Source organism: Opisthocomus hoazin, chromosome 2 (assembly GCF_030867145.1).
Source record: "Opisthocomus hoazin isolate bOpiHoa1 chromosome 2, bOpiHoa1.hap1, whole genome shotgun sequence".
In the NCBI taxonomy this organism is placed as follows: domain Eukaryota; kingdom Metazoa; phylum Chordata; class Aves; order Opisthocomiformes; family Opisthocomidae; genus Opisthocomus; species Opisthocomus hoazin.
The window spans coordinates 106,277,669-106,304,510 of NC_134415.1; the positions used below are offsets into that span (position 1 = coordinate 106,277,669).

The 26,842-nt window shown below is 38.2% G+C and overlaps 1 protein-coding gene across 1 annotated transcript in view; it reads left to right on the top strand.

The window, feature by feature from the left end:
• CSMD1 (CUB and Sushi multiple domains 1) overlaps positions 1-26,842 on the top strand; it is a 1,295,699-nt gene that overhangs the window by 344,733 nt on the left and 924,124 nt on the right. The window contains exon 3 of the mRNA XM_075445037.1: positions 26,297-26,409. Within this exon, the coding sequence (XP_075301152.1) occupies positions 26,297-26,409 (113 nt within the window). The remainder of the gene's footprint in view (positions 1-26,296; positions 26,410-26,842) is intronic.

Below are 26,842 nucleotides of genomic sequence, written 5' to 3' on the forward strand. Positions count from 1 at the left end.
GTGATGGCAGCTAATGATAACTGTTTTAATCTTATTGGCTGTCTTTACTTTTTGATCCTACAATGTGCTTGACACGTCTTTGGGGTTTGTGACTTGTTTTGCTGTACACGCAGAGCTTGGTGACACAAGGTGCAAACCTGCATCCTTACACATACTAGGTACCATCACCTCACACCAGGAGCATACGTTGCCAGCCTAACTAGTCACAACAGGTCCAACAGTGGGTGACAGGAAGGACTTCAGCTTGTGCAGACAGGAAGATAACTGTTGCATTCAAAAGTTTATATTCTGGAGGTCCTGTGGAAAAGACTGCACAACCAATATTGCATACTTCTACAGCATAATTGCCATAATGGAACAAAGCCTGTCTTACTTGTCTTACAGTTTAATTTCTAGATACTTGCCTTTGAATTCTACAAGTGCAATACATATATGTTCAGTGAAATAATCGTCTTTCATATGAATTAGAAGAATAATCACTGAACAATATTGTTCATTTTATGCTAGTGCTTTTTAAAATGCAGTAGTTACGAGAAAAATAGAACAGAATAATATCACATACGATGCTGAAATATAGTATAATTAATATTTCAAGTGAGAATATAAATTTTATGTACATTTTTAAGTGTTAGAATTAAAATGTAAAATATGCAAACTAAAGACTATGATAATAATTTCTTAAGTGCTGCGATCTAATTAGTGGTATGGTACATATGCCTTAAGTTGTGAAACTGAAATTCAAAGGGCTGACAAGGTCAAGAGGTGGTAAGAAACAAACCTCTGCTTTCACTGGCAAAGGCAGCTCTAGAACATATAAACTGTTAGTCTTCCAGCAGACCTCTACCCTGTGGTTTGTTTTCATGAACTATTTCCATCTGGTGAAATATTACTTTTCTAAGAGGTCACACAGGAGATTTTATTATGTTAAATGACATTTAAATACTTCTCTGTACAGTTTAATTTGTCAGGTATTTTGTAAACTATATTGAGTTATTCTGAGAATCTTTTTTCTGGCTGAGTATCTAAATTACCCAAGTTAAATGGGAGAGAAATAGCCTCTCTATGGAATAGGTAAGAGTAATCAAACAGGATAGTAAAAAATCTTCCTTCTCTCTCTCTCAAGTGATGTCTCCCTCTTTATGTCCTATCCCCTTGCTCCCTCTCTCTTTTCAGGGGAAAAAAAATCCCAGAACCACACCTTAAAAATCATTATTCACTATTACATAAATAAGAGCCAGTTCTGACACTACTGAATGCTATCGACTCTCCCAGCGGAAGACATCTTCCAGTGACCAAGAGAGCAATGACTGCACAGAAATTCCGTCTTGCTTCTTAAATAGTAAAACAAATTTAACCATCTCTTACCGGAAGAATCTGTTACATTATTGCTGTGATGCATCAAATGTAGATCTTTCCAAAAAGTGTAAGACGCAGGCATACCTCTTATTAGCTTTTCAGGTATTCCATAGGACCTTGTTACAATGCACAGAGTTTTGAAAAATTGCTTAGAAGTCTTATCTATAAATCTGCAATATATCCAGAACTTAGAATGTGTCTAAGAACTGAATGTTCTAATTCAAACCTACCGAACCAAAGAAAATACTGTATTAACTTTGAGATAGACAAAAAATACAGGCTGCAGCAGATTTGCAGCACTGGTTCACTGCAGACAGTGGCATGTTTTCTGTCTGGATAAGACTGAAGAACATACAGTTGTGTGGCAGACTCAGGTCCACACCAGCAATGACTGTAGGCACCTAAAAGCAGGATTTAGCTGAACATTAAATGCTGAAATTGCAAAAATGCCTACACAATTGCTGCCTGAACCCAGCAAACAAAATTTAAGTCATCTTGTCTGACCTGAAAATTTGTCACACAGCTATGGTTGCAATTAGTTCACATAATCTGGTCTGGTCTTTTTGTACTTTGAGATGCCATCTTCCTAAATTGAGAGCCTATATTCTATTTACAGCCAGTGGGAGTGAGTCATTTGCTTGTGAAAGCCTTCAGAGGTGATCATAGCTACCTGAATTTAGACCTGCAGGAATGCTCTCTTGGTTTTTCACTTGCTTACTTTTCTCTGTAAAATATGTAGGCATCTACGCCCCTTCATTTTACATGTTGAAGCTTTATCACTCCATAGCAAGGAATGCAGTATTTGTGGGTCTGCAGCCATTTGTAAATGAAAAAGTTATTGTTTACTGAACTGAACAGACATTATTTGCAATAAATTCTGTGAAATGGGAGTCTGGGGCTCTAGCCCTTACTTCAGGATTTCTGTCGATTTTTTTCCAAACGTTTTTGCACCCAATCTCTTTTCATATAAAGATATACAGGAGGAACTATTCACGCCGTGAATGTAAGCCACTCACTGCCAGATGGGCTACCAGCCTCAGGGTTATTGCAGAAAAGACGGACATTAATTTTCTGGCTAATTCTGTGTAATGCTCACAGGGAGTGGGGATTTTTGGGTTCCTGTGTTGAGGAATGCTGATGAATTTTACATGGAACACTAGCTGTCTAATGTAGGTATGATTTGTCTGAAGGAAAGGATGGAAGCCAGAATCCCTTCAGCTAGCTAGCTTGCTCCAGTGGTTACTGGAATACAAAAACATGCATCTTCAGATCCATTCTGAGCAGTGGTACAGGTTGATCTGGAAGCAATAAAAACTATTTCTGACTAGTTTAGAACTTTGTTGATGGGGTTCTCACCTAAGAAACAGAAGAAGCAGGTTTAAAACACCAAAGGTGAAAGAAAGACAAGACTCACACCAAGATTAATCCATTGAGTTATCGAGTACTTCACTAGGCTCCTAGAGAAACAGTCGTTCTACAGGAAGGATTCTACTCCCTACAGGAGATTTTGGCATCTAATTCACTTAAGTAGAAAGGATATCCTTTTGGAGTGACTCCTATGTACCCATTCTTATCACATGACATTACAGGGATCCTCGAGTAGGAGAAGGTTTTGGACTGTGAATCCTTAGTTGAAAGCTATACCAGTCTTCAGTAAGTTATGTAAGGTATCACCAACCTTTCCCAGATGGTGAACTTACTGTACTGTTTTCTGTCATCTTCAGGGTTGAGGCATCTAATTTTCCCTATACAGCGCATAAAAACTTTAGATGCCCAATGCAGTTGAAGTTTGCCTTAGGGATCAGACACCCAAAAGCAGGTCCTGCAAAGCTATGAAATTACTACCTATGTCTCTACTGTATGTGGCTCAGCAGCTAAACATTCTAAAACAGAATAATTTTGAAAAAATCTTTACTTGTAAAGAGAAAATGTTGCATAATAGTTTGGATTTACTTGTAATAGTTTAGGATTTACTTATTGCAAAGCTATTGGAAAATGCTTTATATATATATATACATATATATATAAAGGAACTAAAAGCTAGTTGTAAAAAAAAGTTGAAGTAACAAATGCAGTCCAAGCTAACTTATGCTGTTTAGGTGAGTTCATGTTTTACCTTAAAATTCCTTAGGATGCTCCTTCCTTACGCCTACAGAAATGTTTAGATGTTGTGAATGACTCAGTAAACTGAGGGCACTAAAAGACTATTCCTGTATTAGCAAGTAATGAGGTGTGATAGGGGCAGACCGCTAGACAGAAGTGGCTGATGCTGAGAATCCTGCACCTCTGTATCTTATAGTGTCAGGGGCTTTGCTTCAGGTTAGATTTAGTCTGGCTCCCGGGCAAAAAGCTTCCACTAAAGGGGACTCAAAGTTCACTGAAGATGAAGAGTGTTATGTGCACACTGGATGACTCAGTGGTGATGTAGCTAACGGGCTGGTTTTTAACCTAATGCCCCCTTGAAGCACTGGGAATATCTAGTTCACATACATCAAAACTGCTCGGAGATCCAAACCTGCACATGGTAAGTGGAGACAATGACAGGCTCACAGCAAAATCACACTGTTTCTCTGACCCAGTTTGCTAATACAGCCAGTGACATAAAACACAGCTGGGCAGCACCAAATTCCTCACTAAATGCTGTTGTATTTGCTTTTAAGTCTTGGGGATGCTGGTGCACAACAGAAAGGTGAAATCCACAGTGCCATAAAATACATAGAAAGTTATTGGGCAAAAGTTCTTTATAATCTTTAGAGAAACCTGTTCAATCTTTGAAAAGTCAAACAGATGAGCTTTAACTTTGCTTGTGGATTGCATACCATCCACATACATTATTGGTCTCTTTCATATTTGTTACAAATTTTTTATACAAGAGCCAGACAGTATAACTATTCACAGATATGTCAACATCCACAATGTTTCACTCCGGGGCATCTCATTTTATTACAGACTTTGACTGAAAAGATTCTGTCATTTTGATTTGAAATCTATATATGCATTTGTTTACATTTACTCACAGCTTATTTTCAGTGGAGATAAGATATCCGGGTTTAGTTGTAAAAGTGCTAATCTCTAATTTTTCGCCGAAATCAGTACTGGTTATCAAGTAGTAGCAGGTGCTTTTACTGTAAGTCCATGTAAGTAATGAAATAGCAATATTCTAGAAGATAGCTCAGGAAGATCACAAGGGAAAAAAAGCAAGATCATAATAATAACTTGCCTGAAAATTAATTATGAATTAAGATTCAGTGTCTGACACCTACATGAAATAGTGTGAAGGTCTTAATAATCAAAAGGTTAGAAAGAGAAAAACAAATGCAGAGCATTAATATTTAGTAAAGCTGCAAAACAAACTAAATGAAGAGATCATTATCAATTGTGAAAATTACAGCCTTCCTGCAAATTATACATAAATGCGTAGAGGAATAATTGATGGTAGAAACTTGGAAAGATTAGATAAACCTTGGTTTATTGCTTTACTGGCAGACAAGAACTATTCAATTTGGTGATAAAGCATGTTATAATAAAAAAATCAGTAGGACCAGCAGTATTAACAGTGTGTTTTACAGTAAAAAACCAGGAACCTTTCCCAACCACTGCCTACAATAAGACCCCACAATAGTAATGACAGCTGAATGTATGAATGAAATACCTTAGCCAGACACTCCACTTTCACAGTTAGAAGAAATGTTGAATCTTTCACATCCTACTAAATTGTGCGGAGTCTAGGCTGGGGTTCTCAGTTCACACCCCAATTTAAAAAAAAAAAAAAAAATTCATCTATACTGTTACTTTGCAAAACCACTCACTTTTGTCTCAATTCCTCCTGGAGTACATGCATGGGAGTTATTTGGAACAGATGAAAAGATAAATGGGATTAAGCAAGTAATTTATCTTGATTGTAAAATAGAACAGGATTTTATCAACACATGGAAGAATTATTTGTGATTTTCTATTTATTGAGAGCGAATATTGCGCTATTACGTAAAAGGAGTGTATCAGAATGAGTAGTGACTCTGACTACACTGACAAATTAAGGCCACATAACAGATCTGAGTTTCCTGAATAATGAGCAATTAAGGAATCTATTGGCTGGTTGATATTTACTGCTGCTCCTTTTATGTCTCACAAACAGGAGTAATCTAATAAAAAGAATATGACATGGTGGCCTCTGCAGACTTAGAAAAATGCTTAAAGATTTTTTAAATGTTGTTTATGATGTGGCTTTTCAGTGCATGCATTAAAACATAGTCAAATCTGTACACAAGAAGAAATTAAAGTAAGTAGTGAAGGTGCTCTTCTGGTGTTACTGTCTTCTTGGGTAGCTTTTCAAAATATTCTGCAATTCCAAAAATTGTGAAGGCCTGTATTTTAAGCTTTATCCCCGAACTAACAACAGCTAAGTGATGAGTTCAGAAGGAATAAGGCAGATGTTCTGCAAAAAGACTTACAAGGTTCTTGAGGCTTACGGTTTCAATTCAGATCAACAACTGTCAAATTGCTTCACAGGATAAAAACAGAAAAAACTCCATACTGGGACATCAATGTAAAATAAACCTTCCTTTCTATTTAGCACTGAAAGACCTTAGCATGGTATCCAGTTTTGGATTCTGGACCTCAAATTCAATATGTAGCAACTGGAGGGAAGCCAGCTTAAAAAAAAATACATTGATCTTATATTAAAGATTCAAGAGAAGGAAAGAATGAAGTGATGTAGTAAAAAAAAAAAAATTACATATAGATATAAAAAATAAAACCAGAAGAGTTTTGTTGGGTGGGGTTTAATTTCCATATACCATATTTACTAACATTAGTACTTGTCTATAGAAGAATGTGGTGGGAAAGTAAGAATCTGTGCAAAATACATGACTGGAAAAATATTATCCTCTTTTATTTTTCTCTTTTTTTTTCCTCACCACCACTGGCTGTGGTGATGGCTAGTGTGAACTGAGTGTCTAGTTTGGGTTATCTGCTTCTTGGTGAGAGGAACTCCTGAAACAGCGATCTTAATTGTTCCTTTTTATAATTTTTAATTCATGGTTTGGTTTTCTTGTTCTTTTGGCAAGCTAGACTTGAATACTAATGCTCTACATTTATTTAGCACTTTGTTTTCATTTGGGCTAGATTTTTTTCAACTATGATAATATGTGCTGGATACTACCAGTACATATTTAAAGTACAAGTGAGAGGTCAATCAATTGTGGTTTTGTTACATATTAATAGTTTATATGTTGTTGTTCAGAAATGTAAGATATTAGGCACGATACTTATAAGTAATACCTAAAAGACTTTACTGGAAATAAATATGACTAATTCATTTCAATATTAGTATTTTAAAAATCTAATTAACCAATTATTCCTCTGTGCACAAGTATATGAGCTTTCCTGTACTCCTCTCTTGACAAGGCAGCTGCCAAACAGTTTTCTTTTTCAGCTTGTTGTAGTGGCTCAGACTGACATGATATTTAGCATGGCATTTTCAGCTGCTATTTTTTCTGCTAAATTTCCAGTGTTACGAGAATAGTGCTTATTCAAAAAGCATGTGTTTACTATGCAAATACTCCACAATACCAATATCATTAGTCTAAAATAGAGGGCTTGGTACCTTTCAGAAGAAAAACGTAGGATGTTCAGAGGTGTTCAGGAAGGATGAACTGAGGCAATGGCCCTAAAAATATCCCTGCAATTCAAGCAGAAGGATCAGTTTCTGGCAGCTCGTGGCAGTAGCAGCTAACTATACCACCCATGGCTTAAAGTTTAAATTGGGTAGCGTTGTGTAGTACTGTGGAGTAAGCCATATTGTTCTCCTAAGACTAAATTCCATTTGAATAGCAACATAGTATTGAAAAGTCCAATATTTTCTCATAATTTATTTCTTATATTCAATGAGGAATTTTCCTTGTTGCAACTCCAGACTATTGTATCTCATCCCTCCACTCAGAAAGGAATACGTTTCCATCTTCTGTATTAAGAACTTCCTCCCAGGTCATAAACTACTGCTTTATGTTATGGTTTTACTGCCTTTTCTCCAGTTTCCTCATCCTCTTCCTCATACAGGCCACATCCTTCTGCCCCCAAGCATTTTAATGGCCTGTTGCTGGAGTCAATCATTTAAATTTGTCAGTATTTGTGAGTTGGGTTTTTTTGGGATAATTCCTTTTTACTAGTCTCTGGAAATATTATATATCTCAACTAATTTTAGCTATGTAAAATTAGGCAGGAGGTCAGGCCAGCTTCATTCAGAATCAATGAAAGAAGAATGATTCGTCCTATCCAAAGAGATGTCTCTCTTACTTCACAATCTATTATTTTTTTAATCTATGTCTTCAATGCTATCACTTAAATGATTATATCTGGATTTTATAAGCCTATTCTAATCCTCCTTCTTGTTAACTTATTTGTCTAATCTTGTTTCACTATCATGCTCCTGCTATTTTGTTCAGCTATTAATAAAGATTTCTGATAAGACTAGTCCAAAACCTGGACTTGAACACACTGATAGTAGTTTCCCTCCTGTCTGGCACTTCCTTTTCATGTAGTCAAATATTTAGTGAATTTAGATCTGCTGACTTCTGAATTTTATCAGTGTATTATCTGCCGTGGATCTTTAAATTCTTTACCTCTCAATCATCACACAGTTAATGTAAATCTAAGACGCTGTGATTTGCAAAATTATATGTATTATTCTGTTCAGTCATAACTGAATTTGTCTCCTAGATGAAGGATATGGTTAGAATTACTCTGGAGTCTTCCACTGAGAGGTCTTTTTTCAATAGAAAAGGTACTATTTTATCGATATTTTATTTACTTAATTCCGTAAAACATAGAAAAGGAAATAGCTCACAACTTGAGGACCGTTTTTTTCTTAAAATAAAAAAGACACTACAATTTCAGCTGCTACCACCTGTATCAGAATAGACAATTTTTCAGGAATTACCTCCTGAGATGCAGAGAGTTAAATCTGTCCATTTTTTATTCATTATTCCTTGAAGTCTCAAAACCTCCCGTCACAGGCAAAAGATGACATCCCACAAATTCTTGTCCAGAAGTCAAAAAAGGACTCTTTTTTTTAGACATGAGCATTTTCATAGAACAGAAAAAAATATTTCCCAAGCACACATATCCAGACAGGAATCACTATCTGTTTTTTACCTGTCTAGAAGGAGCAGCCAAAAATGAAATGTAGCCATAAAGAACATATTAAAATTGCTTTAGATATCATAAATAGAATAAATGTTGCATGAGAGCCTGTATTCTCACACCAGTTGTTCTTGTTTTTAATACGATAACAAAACCAAAAGCACTTACAGAATAGATACTGTTATGAAAGGAAAAGTGGCTTATTTTGATAGGTGGAGTTTCATCATTAAATGATGCATCCCAGATCAAATGACACTGACAACATAAGAGCTTTTAATACTACCAAACATATGGAAATCAAAAGATGAAAGTGCTCTCATTCTGCAATATTGAGTAACACTATTTCATCCACAAATCAGTAAAATGGAGGTTTTGTGTTTGGCCAGCAGGTAACAATAAAAGCGCAGCTACAGATCTGTAGCAGATAAGGCTGAAACAACTTCATTAGGTTATTTAGTCCATCTACCTCTTTCATACCATGATCAAATACAGGTTTATAGGGAAAAGAGGGTGAATAACAACAGATTGCAAGCACTAGAGTCTGCTAGTAAGGAAATGTAATAACACACCACCCTCCCACACCCACAGCCCCTCTCCAGCATTAAAATAAGTGATAGCTAACTGAATAGAAAAAGAACAGAGAAGGAAGGGAAATCGAATCTTTTCACTGTAGTATGGAATAACAAAGTGTTTGGTAGGAAAAACAGAAACCACACCAAAGAGGTTTTTCTGTTTGTTTGGCTTTTGTATTTTGAAAATATAAAAAAGCATAAACAACCATAAATCTAAAGAAAACAGAAGAGAAAGTAGCTTAAAAAAAAGTACGATGAGAGAGAACAAATAGCTCTCATTTTTCTTAGCATTCCTCTTCGTTATTCCAGTTGTTGTTCTTCTTCTTTTTTCCCATTTTTAGGGTGATATGTCACTAAGTATCCTCTCCTTTCCTCTTTTGCTTTCTCTTTCCTTATGAATTTGCATTTGGAACTTCAGGGATCATTTTTGTTTAGTCATTTGAAACAGAGACACTGCATTCACATTGAAAATTGGCTTCTGAACAAACCTTTCTTCTCTAAACCATGATGGTTTTGTTAACAGCAATGGCAGGAAAGGGAGCATTCATAGTTTGTTTGTGTTCCATCTTCTTCGCTGGCATTCGTCTTTTTATTCTAGTTCACTAGCAGAGAGAATTGCCATTAATCTTACACATTTTTCTCAGTTGCCTTTCTCACCCCCATCCCATCTCTCAGTCCAGGCAGCTTTTTTTGTGATGGGTGTTTCAAAAAGACAAACTTTAGCCATGGAGGTTAATCTGTCTAGGCTTCTTTCATAGCCATTGGAGAGAAACAGACTGTTTTAAACATTGATTCAATGTCGGAGCTGAATGCTGGAGAATGGTTTACTCCTTCATTTGCTACATGCAGCTCAATAGAACCTGGAATGTAAAATAGAAATAAAAGATTTTTCCATAGAAAATGGATTATTTTCGTTCAGTTCATTATTCAATAGTGTCTACCAATGTTGCCTGTAACCTCTTCCTTGAGAATTGGTGGGAGAGTCTTTGCCAGGTCAGCCAAATTCTCTTAGTGTTAACTAAGGTTAAATAACTAAGGCTACCTCCTTTTCCCATAAAACATGGCATTCCCTCCCATGGCTTATTTCTTCCTCATCTCTTTTGAACAATTAGTCTTCACTTGCATCTTCTGCTTTTCTTTCTCAGTTGGGTAGATGGCTCCCATGAAGACCATGATTATTTTGGTCTCAGTGGTTCTCTTGCTTTTTGTATGTGTTCTGTCACCCATTTGCATAGTAGTTACTGATCCTTGCTATTTCATACTTCTCTTACTCATTTCCTTACCACCCATTACTGGGAGAGGTATGTAACCGCAATATTAACACTTTGTCAGGGGAATAGCTAAGTAACACTGTAGCCCATGGCATGACTATTCCACGGGTGTGGAATCTTCCACAATGCTTTGTTCTTAAAACCTTTCTCTGGCCACAAAGGTCATCAGAGACTTGGGAAGATATTTCACCAAAGCCATCTTATTCCATATTAAAATAACAAGTTGGCACTTTCATGAGAAAAAGCTGAGCTTGACTAACCGTTCTATATAAATATGAGCCAGTGATAATAAAAATATAACAAACTACAAAGAAATTCTCAGCAATGGGTTTAACTAATACTCCTATTCAAATTGATGAGAAAAATTCACAAGAAGAGTAAGGTTCTCATTGGGTTAAGATGGGAAAAAACCCCAAAAAGTTCTCTTGCAATAGCAATTCCTTCAGTATTGACTTCCTCCGTGTCAAACAATGTTAACTCTGCCCCCTCCTCTTTTTGTAGGTACTTATGGGCAGCCTGTAGGCTGCTTGTAGCAATGGATGTCAGCACCCTGCAGACCACCTGAGCGTGCTGGTGGTATCAAATACTGCGTTAAACATAAACAAAACTAAAACTATTACCTGTGTTCAGATATTCAGGATCCTGCATCCCCTGGACACTCGTGGATAACTCAGGACAGCTTCAGGCAGCTCTCACAAGACCATCGGCGGGAATAAGCAAGATGCAATAGTGTAACAGATAATGCAGAGCATCAACACTTTACTGCAGAGTTCTTATGCATTTAATGGCAGAATTTCCTTAATGTTCACCTTGCTTCAGGTAACAAGTCAACACCCATTGCTTGGGGCTAAGGTATAAATATTACAACAAAATTTTAAAAGAAAGTTTACTGAAATTAAAAGTATGAGCAAAAAAGACTTTGCACACATCCTTTCTTTGGAAGAAGCGCTTTGAATGAGAACATTTCAAACTAGCAAAATATGACTCACCTAAACACAGTTGTTCAGGCAAGTCATCCATAAGAAACAATTTGTTCCGAACTAAAAATGATATTGCTATAGATAACATCAATGATGATCACAAGCCCTGAAATGATATATTATATATGTAAGGATTAAAGGACAGGAGAACAAGATAGAATTTTCTGATAGGAGGAGCTCAAGCATCAAATTATGCATCCTAGGGCAAACCTCTCCCGAGGTGACTTAAAACGTAATCACAGAAAATGCTCAGAAAGAAAGATGAAATATCTCTCAGTTAAGACATATTTCTATACTGACTTTTGGGATGTGATACTTCAGGCTGAAGCTACCAAAATTTGTTCACTATTAAACTTAACAGGAGATTATTCAGCTTCATTACTTTTGAATTTGTTTAAGATCTGATCAGAGGGCACATTGATAAGGTGGCACCATAAAGAGAGCAATTTGAAGTTAATCATTAAAATCTGTATGCATAGTAGCAACTTGAGGAAGATCACAATGAGAATTCAGTAGTAAATTACACTATATACTGCAACAGGATATGTATGAGGTAAGGATATACAGAAAAATAATGATAAACTGACATTTCAGCATAATGATTTTTTGCTCTAAAAGTTAAGAAAAACGTTCTGGTTCTAAAAGTCAGTGTACTCTGACGTTCATTAACTTCTCTACCAAAGAATCAGAGAATCACAGAACGGTAGGTATTGGAAGGGACCTCTGTGGGTCATCTAGTCCAACCCTCCTGCCGAAGCAGGGTCACCTACAGTAGGCTGTAGAGGACCTTGTCCAGGCAGGTCTTCAATATCTCCAGAGAAGGAGACTCCACAACCTCCCTGGGCAGCCTGTTCCAGTGCTCCGTCACCCTCAGAGGGAAGAAGTTCTTCCTCATGTTCAGCTGGAAGTTCCTCAGCTTCGGTTTGTGCCCATTGCCCCTTGTCCTGTCGCTGTGCACTACTGAAAAGAGTTTGGCCCCATCCTCCTGACAGCCACCCTTCAGATATTTGTCAGTATATATTAGGTCCCCTCGCAGCCTTCTCTTCTTCAGGCTGAACAAGCCCAGCTCCCTCAGCCTCTCCTCGTAGGAGAGATGCTCCAGTCCCCTCACCATCCTCGTAGCCCTCCGCTGGACTCTCTCCAGCAGCTCTTCATCTTTCTTGAACTGGGGAGCCCAGAACTGGACACAGTACTCCAGATGAGGCCTCACCAGGGCAGTGTAGAGGGGAAGGAGAACCTCCCTCGACCTGCTGGCCACACTCTTCTTGATGCATCCCAGGATCCCATTAGCTTTCTTCGCAGCCAGGGCACACTGCTGGCTCATGGTTAACCTGTCGTCCACCAGGACACCCAGGTCCCTTTCCGCAGAGCTGCTCTCCAGCAGGTCCACCCCAAGCCTGTACTGATGCATGGGGTTGTTCCTCCCCAGGTGCAGGACCCTGCATTTGCCTTTGTTGAACCTCATCAGGTTCCTCTCCGCCCAACTTTCCAGCCTGTCCAGGTCACGCTGAATGGCAGCACAGCCTTCCGGTGTATCTACCACACCTCCCTGTTTGGTGTCGTCAGCAAACTTGCTGAGGGTACATTCTAACTCTTCATCCAGGTCGTCGATGAAGAAGTTAAACAAGGCTGGGCCCAGTACTGACCCCTGAGGGACACCACTAGTAACCAGCCTCTAACTAGACTCGGCGCCGCTGATGACAACCCTCTGAGTTCTGCCATTCAGCCAGTTCTCAACCCACTTCACCGACCATTCATCCAGCCCACACTTCCTGAGCTTCCCTAGGAGAATATTCAGGGAGACAGTGTCGAATGCCTTGCTGAAGTCTAGGTAGACAACATCCACGGCTCTCCCTTCATCTACCCAGCCAGTCATGTCATCACAGAAAGCTATCAGATTGGTCAGGCATGATTTCCCCTTGGTGAATCCATGCTGACTACTCCTGATAACCTTCTTTTCCTCCACTTGCTTCATGATGACCTCCAGGATAAGCTGCTCCATCGCCTTTCCCGGGATGGAGGTGAGGCTGACCGGCCTGTAGTTCCCCGGGTCCTCCTTAGAAATACAATGGCTAGAGAATACTAGTGTGGCAAAATAAAGATATTAAAAATGTGGTAGTTAAATGTTGTTAACATGGGTAACAATATCAGCAAAGATACAAAATGAAGGGCTTCATCATATACTAACCACCAGTACAAATTTTCATAGGTACATACTAAGTGTGCATCTTTCTTAAGGATTCTGGATGTTTACCACAGTACATAGTCCTTATTACAGGAGAAGAAAGATGCTGCACCACTGTTTTGCCCTTCAGTCCCACCTATCTGCACGACAAATTGTTACACTGGTGAAAATCAACGTCCCTTTGTCTTTCTTCATTGCCTATGTCATATATTCTTGTACATGCTGTGCCTCCCCCCTTCCTTTTACAGCTTACTCCTGTGTTACATAGGGATATTTAAATTGAAGCACTGAACTACACAGATAACAACTTCCAGAAGGTTTTGAATATTCCAAAATACGTACAAAGGAGATGACAAGTGATAGAATGAAGGAAAATGCAAATATATGCTCCTTAATACAATACAGTGTAGAGTTAGCCCAAAGCACTCACGTGATTCTCGAACACTTTTAGAATTGGCCATTATTTCCTATTAGTAGTAGCAGCCACTTCTTGTAAGCGCCATTTGAAACTATCGACACCAGTTATTTGCAAAAGACTTTTTTTAAAAGTTAAATTTAAATAAAATGACCCACTGAAATACCCACTAGATTTCTTTCTTATAAAAGACAAACAAAGCAGGCATCAACTTTGTAGGACATATTCAAATACTAAGTGATATATACTTTATTAAACTTTGAGTATGATGGGTGGAAATAATAGACAGACTTCAAAAGGTTTGGGTAGAAAAAAATAATGCCATAGCTCTTGGGAGTAAAACATAGGAGCAGAAAGTTAATATAGTGAGCTTTGTGCAGATAGTTTAAAAGTCTCACAGACTGACCCCTTTAAAATGGAGTTGTCGGAACAATTAACTTCAAGAAAAAAGCGCAAAGTCATAATGAGGTGACGGTGAAGGAAAATCCACAGTTCTGAAACAGGATACACTATTTTATCAAGTGAAAAGAGTCCTAGGGGCACATTTATAATATGTACAACATACAACAACACTCTGAGAAGATTCTTTATGCTGAAAATTTGCGCAGTTTAGAAAGACACAGAAGGTGAAGGAAAGGTCTCATTTGATTGCTCCAAAAGCTTTTGGTTTTGGAACTACTTCATCAGTTGTTCTTCCTTCAGTACAGACTTTTTTGTCTTACAGCTCTAACAAACACTTCCAGTCAAATTCCAAACAATCTGGAGATCCCATACGTTGCATTTGCCAAAATGAATTGCTTAAAATGAGATGATAGCACATTATTTTAACTTCCTTTTGATTTGAAGTTCTTAAATAAACGCATGCTATTCCCGTAACTCTGGATCTCTCTACAATTTGCAATGTACTTGAATTCAAAAGAATCTTTCTAGTTTGTTATTTTATCCTTATTTTGCAAGTGGGAAGCTAACACATGGAAAAATTAAGGCATCTAATTTGTAATATTTTGGATCTCATTGACTTATTAGGAACATAAATTTAGGTAAACAAAATTAAACTCCAATCTTGCAAAACTGTATAACAGTCAGCTTTAAAGTTTAGCATATCAAATGAGAGACACATAATAAAGGTGGGGTTTTTTTAAACTTAGGTTGTTTTTCAACTTTGTATTATTTTTTCTTTCTCTTTTAAAAAAAATTCTGTTCAGCAACATGGAGAAAATGACATTTTGGCAAGAGCAGTTGAATAATAATGACTAGAAAATACTGAAATAGAATATTACACTTTTTAGAAACATGTAAATCTCTGATTAGCTGACCTGTTTTATTTCATTAATCCAAAAGAATGTATCTCAATAAAAAAAATGAAGAACAGTCAGATCCCAGTCACTAATGGACATGACTTCAATTATTAGTATGTTACTTAATATTTTGAATTGAGTGATATAAAAAAGCCAGACAGTCTAGCCTGTGCAAAACAGATAATGGAAATCCACAAAGCCATGTAACTATTCAAAATTTTACTTTAAAATATTACAGGCCACATCTGAAGCTTCATGTCTTCCCAGAATTAAGTTCTAGGCACACATCTTTAGTCTTCCTTACAGAAGGAACGTTGAGTACTATATAAAAACACTCATATTTGGGCAGTATTGTATTCTTTTAGATACCTCCCTATTGCTGCAAAGGATGAACATGCTGTTTGTACTAAAATCTGATCTATTCAAATATTTGCTAGCGTATTTTCTTTTTTCTCAAGACCTTTGCTTACAGTGATGCCACCAAAAAGGCTAGAGTAGTTTTTTTTCAGCTGGCAACACTACTATAATCCAATTTGTAAAAACGTTAAAAGAAAGCTTCAGAAATTGATTTATTTCCCCCCTCAGGCAATTTTTGTGTGTTGTAGGGATTCTAAGCCACTTGTTATCATTCAATTTCCATTTACACTGGCTTCGTTTCACTGATTTTTGTGGAGGTGCTCTGATACTGTAATAAAAGGTGAGCCTGTAAAACCTAGGGAGGTGGAAATGTGGGTGATTTTGCAGTTATTAGTGCCTGGCCTGTCAAGGGAGAGAGAGTCTTCTTCACAGACTTTTTCGTCTCTAAATTCCATTTAGTAGAAGCATAAAATACCGCTTGTGTTTCTATAATAGGGTTTTGAGGTATTGGGTGTTTTGGTTTGTTTTCTTTTCTTTTTTTCAGATGAAGACTTCTGTACAATTTTCATTTCCAAACAACTCACAAGTGGGAGCATGAATATCATCTACAGCATTATGGATGATATTTAATGGATTTGTAAAATGAAGTTTCAAATAAAATTCATTCCCATTCATTCTGAAGTTGAATCAACTGTTCATTGCTGTAATGTTCCCAACCTGATGTACATCTCTCTCTAAAGCCTTATGGCGTAGGAAATGCAAGGTAGCTTCACAACTGAAGTTACGTACAATAACAGATCACTACATACACTGTTGTGAATTAATGTGACATACCTACCAAAAAGATGATTGAACGTAATGTCACATCCATATGTGAGAGTAAACAGACAAAACTCACATAATGAAGCTTAAACTGACTAATGCAGAAGTTTTCTAAGATTATGTCTTAAACTGTTTGACAAGGTATGGGTGGCAAAGTCACTGAGAGATCTTTGTATTGCTGACTCAATTCCTGACATTTTTTTATCAAAAAATGTTAAATCTCACCTGTAATCTATTACTAACAATGGTCTTACTACTATATGTTTTATTATTAAACTCATCATACTGTTATTAGCAAGTTAACAGATTCAGGAATAGAGGTAACAGGCCTGAAGAATTAATTCAGCCTATGAAACCTGTTAAAATAATTTTCTAAAAATAGGATTTCTTTGGAATGTAATTATTAATTAATTGAATCAAATAACATTTTAATTTAGAGCGGTATAATTTTACTTCTACTAGGTCCGTCTGGGTTCATACCAGTACACCTGAGAGGTGCCTTCGGTCTAAATATCTGTGTGCTGTCAGAAGGCAGAAATGTAGTCTGCTGATGTAACTGTTAACCCGGAATATAAGACAGTTATTTTTTCTCAAGCACAGAGTCATTAGCTTTATAGTAACTGAAATTACTTCTTTCTCTTAAAACACTATTTTCATCCTCCTGGCAATAATGGTTTATTGTACTACTTTATTTTTGTTCAGTTTTATCAAATATTAGCTGATATTTTCTTTCAAAGTCATTCAGCAGAGGCATATGAGACCATTTCTGTGGTTGCATTTTGCATACAATGGGCAGAAATCATAACAAAATACATGGCACAATGATAAGGTCTGCCAGGAGAAAGTGGCACCTCTGCATAGCCATGGCACAGCGGGTTCATTCAGTTGGCAGCTACCACCCTGACTGACTGCCCCACATTTCAGACATAAACATGCTTTCTTCTTCTGTAGCTAGCACTGCATTGGAGCCTGGGGCTGCGAGGAAGTCCTGTGCTTTCCCGTCGCACAAGCCCTTTTCTCCTCAGCATGAGTAACAAACCCACCGGCAGCAGCAGGGTCTCCTGGAGCAGGTGTGTGCCTTGCTGCCGTGGGTGGATGTTTGGTGGCACCTGGAGGAACCAGCTGCTTTTCCTGAGGGCTAGACATGTCAAAAGCATTCAGCTTGCAGCTTCGTTCTGCTCAGTGACTATATGTGGTGAGTTTGGTTTATAAGGGGCTTTCTGGACTTCACTGAGGGAACTTTTTGCTCTGATTGCTTCCATCCTTCCTTTACTAGCAAAATATTAATCTTGTAATTCCTGCAACTAGTTCCTAGTTAAACTGAAGTCACAGGAAACATCGGGAAGTTTTCACAGGACCTCACCATGGAAAAAATGTTCATGTACTTAGCGGCCTGAAAGGCTTGAATTAAAAATCTATTTCTTTTCTATTCAGAACTGATTATTAATTTGAGATTATACATCTTAAACTGAAGAAGAAAGAGCACCCAGAGGTGAGCCTGTTGTACACTGCTAGTACTAGTGCTCCTCTAAGGAGGTGTGCACCCCTTAACTGCCTCTAGTTTGCAGGAGGGAGGAGCACCTGGTGTTAATTAACCAAATGAGGGATCAGGGAGCAGCTGAAGGTTTTGCAGGGTCTTCTAGGGTGTAGGGGGGATGGCTGGTGGAAGAAGGTTTGTGGCCATCTGATGGGAAGGCTTTGAAGTTATTTTTCTAGGGTGGGCATTGCTGGGTGTTGTTGTGTGCCTCTAACCTGAGGGAACCCCAAGATGGGGGAGTGTGAACCTGGAGAAGGCAGCACTGAGGAAGACCTGGCACTGCTGGAGTAAGAAATGTGAGAGCTAAGGGGTTTTAATTAGTGATTTTTTAAAATTTTCTTGAAAAAGAAGGCTGAATAACACTCACCAATGTGAGGAGGTGTCGCTGTGTGTTTTCTTTGTGCTGGAGAGGTGGGGAAGCAAAGGATAATTGCTGCGTGAGGGGCTGCCTGTGCTCTCTGAGCTGGGGCTCTGAGAGCACATTCAGTGTTATCTTAAGCTTGAGAAGACCCACCAAATTAGAGCATTGGAATGAAAAATTGACCTTGAACAATCTGTTCTATATGTCTTCTCTCTGTGTGAAAAAAGTTGGGGCTGGGGTAGTGGGATTAAATATATATATTTTTAGCCTATCTTCTGTGGTAGAAAATCAGTTATAAATTATAGATCTTGTACTAATCTTACAGTACCTCCTCATTCCTTTATGTATGAGACGGTATCTGAGTCAGGTTTTAAATCTTCACTTCCTCTTGGCAACGGAATAGATGTAAATTATTAAGATAAGGCTTCTGTAGTTTCACATGTGGTAAGTAACAGCCTAGTTTGCTGGAATGGATACATTGGTCTCCTGACTTTATGTACTGTTAGGCTTCTTAACCTGTGGAAAACTCTTCTCATTGCTGGTAACAGGAGTTGGCCCCCCAGGGATGGCATCTTATAATGATGAACAAAACAGGGGAAATACCTATATATATTTTAACAGTGTGCTCATCTGGCTTCTTGCAGGTTGGATAATGAAGCAGATAAGCCTGCAAGAGCTTGACCCACAGCTGTGGCAGCGGCCAGCTTTCTTTCTGATTTTTTTTTTTTCCCCTTAAGCTTTTTTATTATCTCTGGTATTTGCAAGAGTGAGCTTTGCTCCAGAACAGCGGTTTATGTCAGTGAACAGGGGAGATGAAAAATCTCCAAGATGTGGGAAATAATACCGCAAAAATCACTTTACATTTGTTTCTTTGTCATTATATCTTATTGGTGGCTACCATTTGCGTGAGTAAAAACTTGCATAAGAACAGTAATATAACATCATATATTCTTATTTTTGTGTGAGAAATTTCACCATAAAACTTATTAACCTTGTAAAGTATCTGTTTACTATGTGAGATGCAATTCTATCTCTGAAATAAGTCTTGGGGGGGAGGGGGGAATAGCCATTCAGTCATAGGTTAGAAATCAATGCTACGGAAATATCTGAGTCTTGATGCAGCCTTTACATGCATCTTCTCTAATTATACAAATACTTATTGGACTCTTCTGAATCATCAGTCTCTGGTCTGAACTAAAATTTATCCATAAAAGAAACTTTGAACTGGAACCCTTACAGCTCTTCTATTAGGTTTTAAAAAAGTTTGAGGCAAGCTTTATTTTTAAATAAGTGGTCTTTAGGAAAAAACATATAATTAATTTTATTTTGACCAGCTGTACTTTTGTCTACTTACTGTCAATTTCAAACTCTGAACTCAATGCAAAAAATGCTGTGCGTGGAGAGGACTTGCGTGACATGACTGAAGTGCTGTACGTGCTTATACACAACTAAGGCTGCGTTGAATCCTCTCGGAGAGCAATGCAGTGAGGAACCAGTTGGCTGGTGCCAGCTGTTTGGGAAGCCAGCATGTTATAACCATCGCCTTTGGTTAGAGAGGCACCTGTTTAGTCTTCCAGATTCAAAACCAGGAAGATGAGAGCGTGGATTTTTTTTTTGTTTTGTTTTGGCACCTGGCAGAGTGCTTTAAAGTAGCACCTCTCAATTTCCTCTTTATTTGTAGTAGGGAACTTCAGAGCTCATGTGGATTCGTAAAAGGTCACGTTATGGATACGTACCCTGTAATCGCGTTTGTTCTGATAGTGTTGCTGCTACTCTGTGTGGGATCACTGGAGTTACTCGTAGATTACTGCAGTGCCTTCTCTTCTGGCCAAATATGTTCAGGTAGCTTAAACTGATTCAAATTACCTATTACTGGGGTAATAATAGTAAAGATTTGACTTATTAATACCTAAAATCGAGGTGCGCTTGAACAGATGATGCTTTTGTAGTGTTCTCTGCTCGCTCCGTCGAGGCCGTGCTGCTGCAGTCGCCCAGGCGCCGGCGGGCGCTGCAGGGCGGCCCTGTGAGGGGAGGAGAGGCCGGGGCTGCCCCGGGCTGGACACAACCGGTTCCACCGGCCCCGATCGACCCCGCGCAGAGCAGGGTTGAACCCTACAGCCAACCTGGGGGCACCTCGGGGAAAGCGGAGTGAAGAAATGGGAGAAAACACCGAAGGGAGCACAAAGTGGGAGAACAGCCCTGCGAGCGGGAAGGGGGAGGAGGAGGTGCGCCAGGCGCCGGGGCAGAGCTCCCCCCGCAGTGCAGCCCCCGGGAAGGTCCCGCGCTGAGGCGGGGCGGAGGCGTGAGGAGAGGGGAGTTGTCACCGACTGACCCCAGCCCCCGGCTCCGCCTGAGGGGAGAGGCAGGGGAGCTGGGAGTGAAGGAGTGAAGTTGAGCCTGTGAAGAAGGGGACCGGGGAGGACAGTTTTGATTTGTCTTTATGTTTTACTATCTGAACATACTTTATCTGGCAATAAATTAAACTAATTTTTCCCCAAGTCAAGCTCTGCTTTGCCTATGAGGATAATTGGTAAGTAAGCTCCCTGTTTTTATCTCCACCCAGGAGCATTTTCATCTTACTCCTCATTCTCCCTTTCCCCCCACCCGCCCATCCATGTTGAAGAGGGTCAGGGAGAGAGCGGCTGGGTGGGGGGTCTGGCAGCCGGCGAGGGTCAACCCACCATAAAGGCATTAATAAATAAATCAACAAAATTGGGAATAAATGCCAGGATTCCATAGAGTCATATCTTAATTGCTTTTTGTTCAGGTCCCCAATAATGCATACATACTGTTGACTATTGGTGCTGTTGGATGTCTGAAACACAGAGGGGGTTTGTGTGTGTTTTATTAACAGTATAGTTCCAGGACAATTTCCAGTTAAGCCAAATATGTGATTCCAGTTTTTGAACATTTTTGATGTGTTGTACTTACTATTCGGCCTCTGTGATGCACTGAGGTATTTCTGAAGAGTTACAGTAGGTACCTGAAAGCGTTAGTCCGTGAGGGTGCCCTTTGACTTGCCCCGCTTTCTGATCTGCGGTTGATCAGCACAGTCCTTAAGGCAGGACCTGCTAATAACTGTTGTGTTTTCGTGTGATATGGTGAGTTTGATACGGAATGAGCTTATGGATCTCCTCTATATCGAATGACAATAGTATCCAAAACCTGGGAAGATAGGACACTGATGGCAGACAGCTCTTTGGTGTTTACTGTGGCAGTTAATGAACTATATCACTTTATGGTAAAATGGGACAAATGTTAGGTTTTTTCCTTACACAGATTTTGAGGGAGAGAAAAAAAAATCTCAGATTTTGTCATTTATCTGTGGTTTGCCCAAAATTGCTTTTGGGACAGTTCATTGAAACTTAGAATTATACGTTACCTTGTTACTAGTAACATTGATTCTTTTGTCTAATAGCTTTTGAAAAAGATGTCCAATAGCTAATTTCAGGCAAGAATGTTTTGTCTTAGCCAAATGGATTCTAGTTACTTCCTCTGACAATGTTTCTGGCAACAAGCTGTGCAGATGTATGAGCAGAGCTCATATGTGTGTGTCTGTATATGTCGGGCACAATTCTAAAAATGTTAACAGATCTAATTCTCCTTCTAATTATAATAATGTGTCTTCACAGATTTCACTGGCCTGATTTGAAAAAAGAATCAGTCCTTATGGGTGCAGGGTCCCACCTCCCTCTGAGGATTTTTCTGGCTCTTAAATTTCCGAAGAAAACTTACTAAGCCTTGACCAAATTCTGTCGTATGTGGTAACCTGAACACATCATTTGGTACCATAGGCAGCTGTAGGAATAAACAAGATAGAAAATAAAATGGCGAAAATGCTTCATTTTTTTCCTTTGGTTTTTGGCAGCGGTGAAATCAGTAGATACTCGTGTTAAAGTGGTCTGATCAAATAAGACTCTTCATGCTGGATAGCTGTTTCTGATCAAACTGTTCTGGAAAGCTTCATTTGCTTCATTTGATCATTTAAACCGTGAGGGCAGTGCAAAATGTTTATTAAAATAATAATCTAGTGACTCTGGGAAGAGGAGCTAAGCTGGTTGTGCATTAAGGATGTCTACAAGACACCTGCAAAGAGCACTTCAGCTTTAGCCTTGCTTGAAGGCCTGTCAGTTTCTACATGAACAGCTGGGACTTGCTAAAATTTCATAACTACACTCAGCAAAAGTTCAATCCCTAATTAACTTGTATGAAGAACCTAAAACTTCTTAGGCTGATTTGATTATATTTCTGTAATTCCTCAAACTGCTGAGTGTTCTTGTTTTTTCTTACAGCAACTGCTTGTGATGGGAACTGTGTCCATGCCTTCATTATGGGTCATGGATTCACTGAATAACTTGGGTTAGGAGACACTATGGCTGTTTGATGTTACCTCCTGCTGAAACTGGAGCCAAGTTTGAAGATAGATCATGTTGTTCACAGTGCTATCAAGTTTCTGGTACCTCCAAGGATGGAGATACCAGATCCTCTCTGGGCAGCAGTTCCAGTATACCACCACCATCATGATGGTGGCTTATTTTTCTAATACAAAAACTGGAATTTCTCATGTTGCACCTTACCTGTTGCTTCCCATTCTTTCTGCACTTTCAAAAAGAACCTGGCTTTTTCTGTACTGCTCCGACAGGCAACAGAAGACAGCAGTAAGATTCACCCTTTACTTGTCATCTCTTAAGGGCCCAACAGATCTCTTCCTTTAGCCTCTTCTTGTACATCATTTGCTACAGGCTCTTAGCTACCCATATTGCCACCCCCCCAGAGGACTTGCCATGCTATCTGGTTAGTACCAGCAAGTCCCAAAATCTGCCCTCACAAGTAGAGGGTGGAGAATTGAAGAAGTTCTGAGCAGAGCCAACTGGACCTATTACTATGCTATTGGAAAAAAACACCCCTATATATTTATAGACCTTATCGCTAGAAATGGCTGAATGTCAAGATCTCTGAAATGACAATGGAGAATGAAAAGTGGATTGTTTTTTCTTTGTTTTGTTTTCTTTCTTTCCCCCCTCAAACAGAGGCTAAACTCAGTACCACTGTGTTTTCTGTTGCAGGTTCTTTTTCATCTTTATAGACAAGCCAAATATATTCCATTTGTGGCTAAAAAGTATTTTAGTGTGTGCATTCTGTGCGGGTTAATGCTGCTGAAAGTTAAAGAAGTAGCAATGTTTTAAGCTTAAAGTATTGCCATATGCTCACTATGAAGTAGTGCAAGTTTATCAAATGACAGTTTTATTAGCAGAGGGGATTGGAATTATTCTTCTTTCTTAGCACACACACTTGTCTGTTTAAACAGTTCTCTTTCTGGTTGCAGTAAAGGCCTACACATTAATTGCTAAGATACATTTCCAAAGTAAAGCAACATGTGAAGGTGTGTGGTTTTTCTGCATGATGGTATGAATGTGCAAAACACATTTTGATTCATGAGCTATAACTACCTAGCAAAAATGTTAGTAAGGAGGGGAAAAATTACTTGGTAGGTTAGCAGTGTTTTAATTTTGGTAATGTCTGAAAAATAACACTCCAGATTTTCATCTTCTGTCTGTTTTTGTTTGCACTCAGTTTCATGGCATATGATTGCACTGAATTTATTAGAATGATTAGAAAAGATGTTTTCAGAAATATTTCAGGCAACAAGGGTTGCCTCTGCAGAGGCACCCAGGTAGTCTGCTGAATGACTGATATAGAGAATTCTTCTATGCAAGACTTTTCCATAACCTTTTTTAGGATTACTGTAATATAAAGAACTTGAAGAAATAGTTTTGAAGTTCATGTATTAATTCCTTGTCGTTTACCACATACTTGGCTCCTCCTGTCTGTAAAACCTTGAAGTGCGCTGGTTTAAGATAGAAAAGAGTATATTTGTCTTCAGTTAATATGAATTGCAATGTCAGTCTAAAGAATGATCTTCTGATATTTCAAGGGGGATACTGTAGAAACAATTTTACTTATGTAACAGATAAAGAATCTGTATTTTAGGAGTGATACTTACTATTGTAGCATAATCAAAGTAGGTAGATCTAGCAAACTCAACAAGAGCTCAGGATGTGCAGTCGCTGCTCAGATAAGTTCATTTATATGAACCAAATCCAAGCCAAGTGGAGCATCAGTGATCAGGCTGCCTGCTTCTACCTTTCTGTGTGTTTCCACCTGATTTTCCTTCCTTCCCCCACAATGCATACTAGTTTCTCTTTGTTTCAGCAAAAATTATTAGATCCTGGAAATACAGTGGTGTTATCCAATAAAAATCCTTTAAAAACAGAGCTTTTTGAATCTGTTCTCAAAGAGACATGTAAGACCAGAAAATACATATCCTGAATTAATAATGAATGTTCATATAGTACACTCCAGATGTAGTGCAGTAGTGATAACCACTCTAATCTATTAAATAGAGCAAGCGGCACATTTCTCTAAAAACTGCAACATCTAGTGAAGGTGAGAGAACATATAAAAGTCTCAACATAAGATGTGGCAAGCATCATGGTAGTTCTGCAGTTTGAGGACTGAGGGAAAAATGAACCTGGTTATTTCTGGAATTGGAGTAAATGAGGTGGAAAGGAACAGGAGTAATAGTTTGACAAGTACAGAAGGCGAAAAGATTAGAGCAAACAGCTAATTAACACATGGGAGACAATGTTGTTTAAAAAGAAAGGGAAAAAAATGCAGAAAGCTTTTTGCTGACTTATGTTGCCTAGATTATATGCTTTTATCTGTATTTAAAGCTCTCCTCTCTTTGGTCTCTGACATGCCCAAGTCTGTTTTCCAGAGCTCAAAATTGGAAAGACATGGGGAACTACCTGGCTGGTGTAATTCAAGCGTGGAGTTTCTCTTGCATGTTTTTGTACATGAGAGTGGTCTTAAATAAGCCTGATTTTGCAAAGAACTTCTAGTTCAGTGGTACTACTGTATTATTATGTTGTTTACAGTTATTTATCTTCTGCAGTTCCAGATGCCAATTAATGAACTATAGGATATTGTGCAATAAATTTCAAAGATAAGATTTTTTTAAAGACATGAATTATTTTAACCATCTAGATTAAAAATATATCAAAGCATTTTTGGTGTGGTTTTTTTCTTTATTTTTCATGAGCTGTTCCAGTATCTGAATTCAAGAAGATATTTCAGAGTGAAATTTGAATAAAAGATGGCTTTCTGGTGTGTTGTACTGTACCGAGTGGATCAGTTGCCCCAACTGCAAAATACAGAAATTAGCTAGTGATGTAAGATGACAGTACAGCTTTTGGGGTTGTGGGACAGTAATGGGTCTTACGTCTTACTTGTACAAAATTACTCTAACTATTAAGAAACCAATATCTCGCTAGTATCAGCCAGGCTTAATGAATTGTCTTTAGTGATGTTTTAGTAAAAGATATAAATATTTTTTTTCCATTTGTTTTATCCCCAAAATGAATCAAAACATTTATTTGGGGAAATTATCTTATAATCAGTATTGCAATGTAAGTATAGCTTATCCAAAATCCTGGTTTTTATGTGAAGGTAAAACTGCTAACAAGATGGGAAGTGTAAGGTGATTTTTGTGAAGCTGTACAATGGAAGGTTTTCTGGTTAGTTAATGATATGGCATTGAACATAGGAGATTCATGCATTTTCTTAAGCAGCAGATGGAGGACAAACAGGATAGTCCATGCTGTCTCAAATAGCATTATGTATCTCTCTGAGTCAAGGCCTGGGTATCCTAAATTTAGCTGTCTTCATCTTGAAATGAAGCTTACAAAAAAAATTCTTTATCTTCAGTAGATACAAACGTGTTTCATTCAGTGTTCTCTGCTGGAGAATGCACAGATATGTTAAAATATGAGGGTTAAGTTTAAGAAACTTTTTTTAAGTTTTGCAGTGAAAGTTTAGGGATTGCATAGGGGTAAAAAGCATAATGCGTTGGCAGTTTGGGTGTAGAAATATGATTCTCCTGACACCTACTGATGTGCTTTATTTTAAAGGTTATAATGATTTGTGCATTTTTATTGCACAGGTTATCTGGATTTCAGCTTCCGTCATCTATTGTGAGCACAGGATCTATCCTCACCCTTTGTTTCACCACAGATTTTGCTGTCAGTGCTCAAGGCTTCAAAGCTATCTATGAAGGTAAGAACTCTATCCTAAAGACCTGCCACGTCTTTATTCTACTTCATAAGTATTTTTCATGTTGAAAAGTGATGTTTCAATTTTAATTATTTGGGGTTTGAATCATCAGTGAATATTGCATGAAGTTTTTATAGTGTACTCAAATGTTATTACATCATGGGTGTAGTCTTAATTTAAAAGTTTAAACTAATACTTTAATTTCTGCTAGAATTTTTAACTGAATTTATCAGGCTTCCAAAGCTAGATTCAGAAATGCTTACATTTAAACAGTTTTGTTATTGTTTCCTAAATGATTTCTTTTGACAACTTCGTTGACCAGTGCCTAACCGAAGGGGTGTAATGATAAAAATGAGAGGAGATATGGATGCTGGCTGATCTTGAAAATTAATCACTAATCTCCTTGTGGAAAATTAAAACAAGAGCAACGACGACA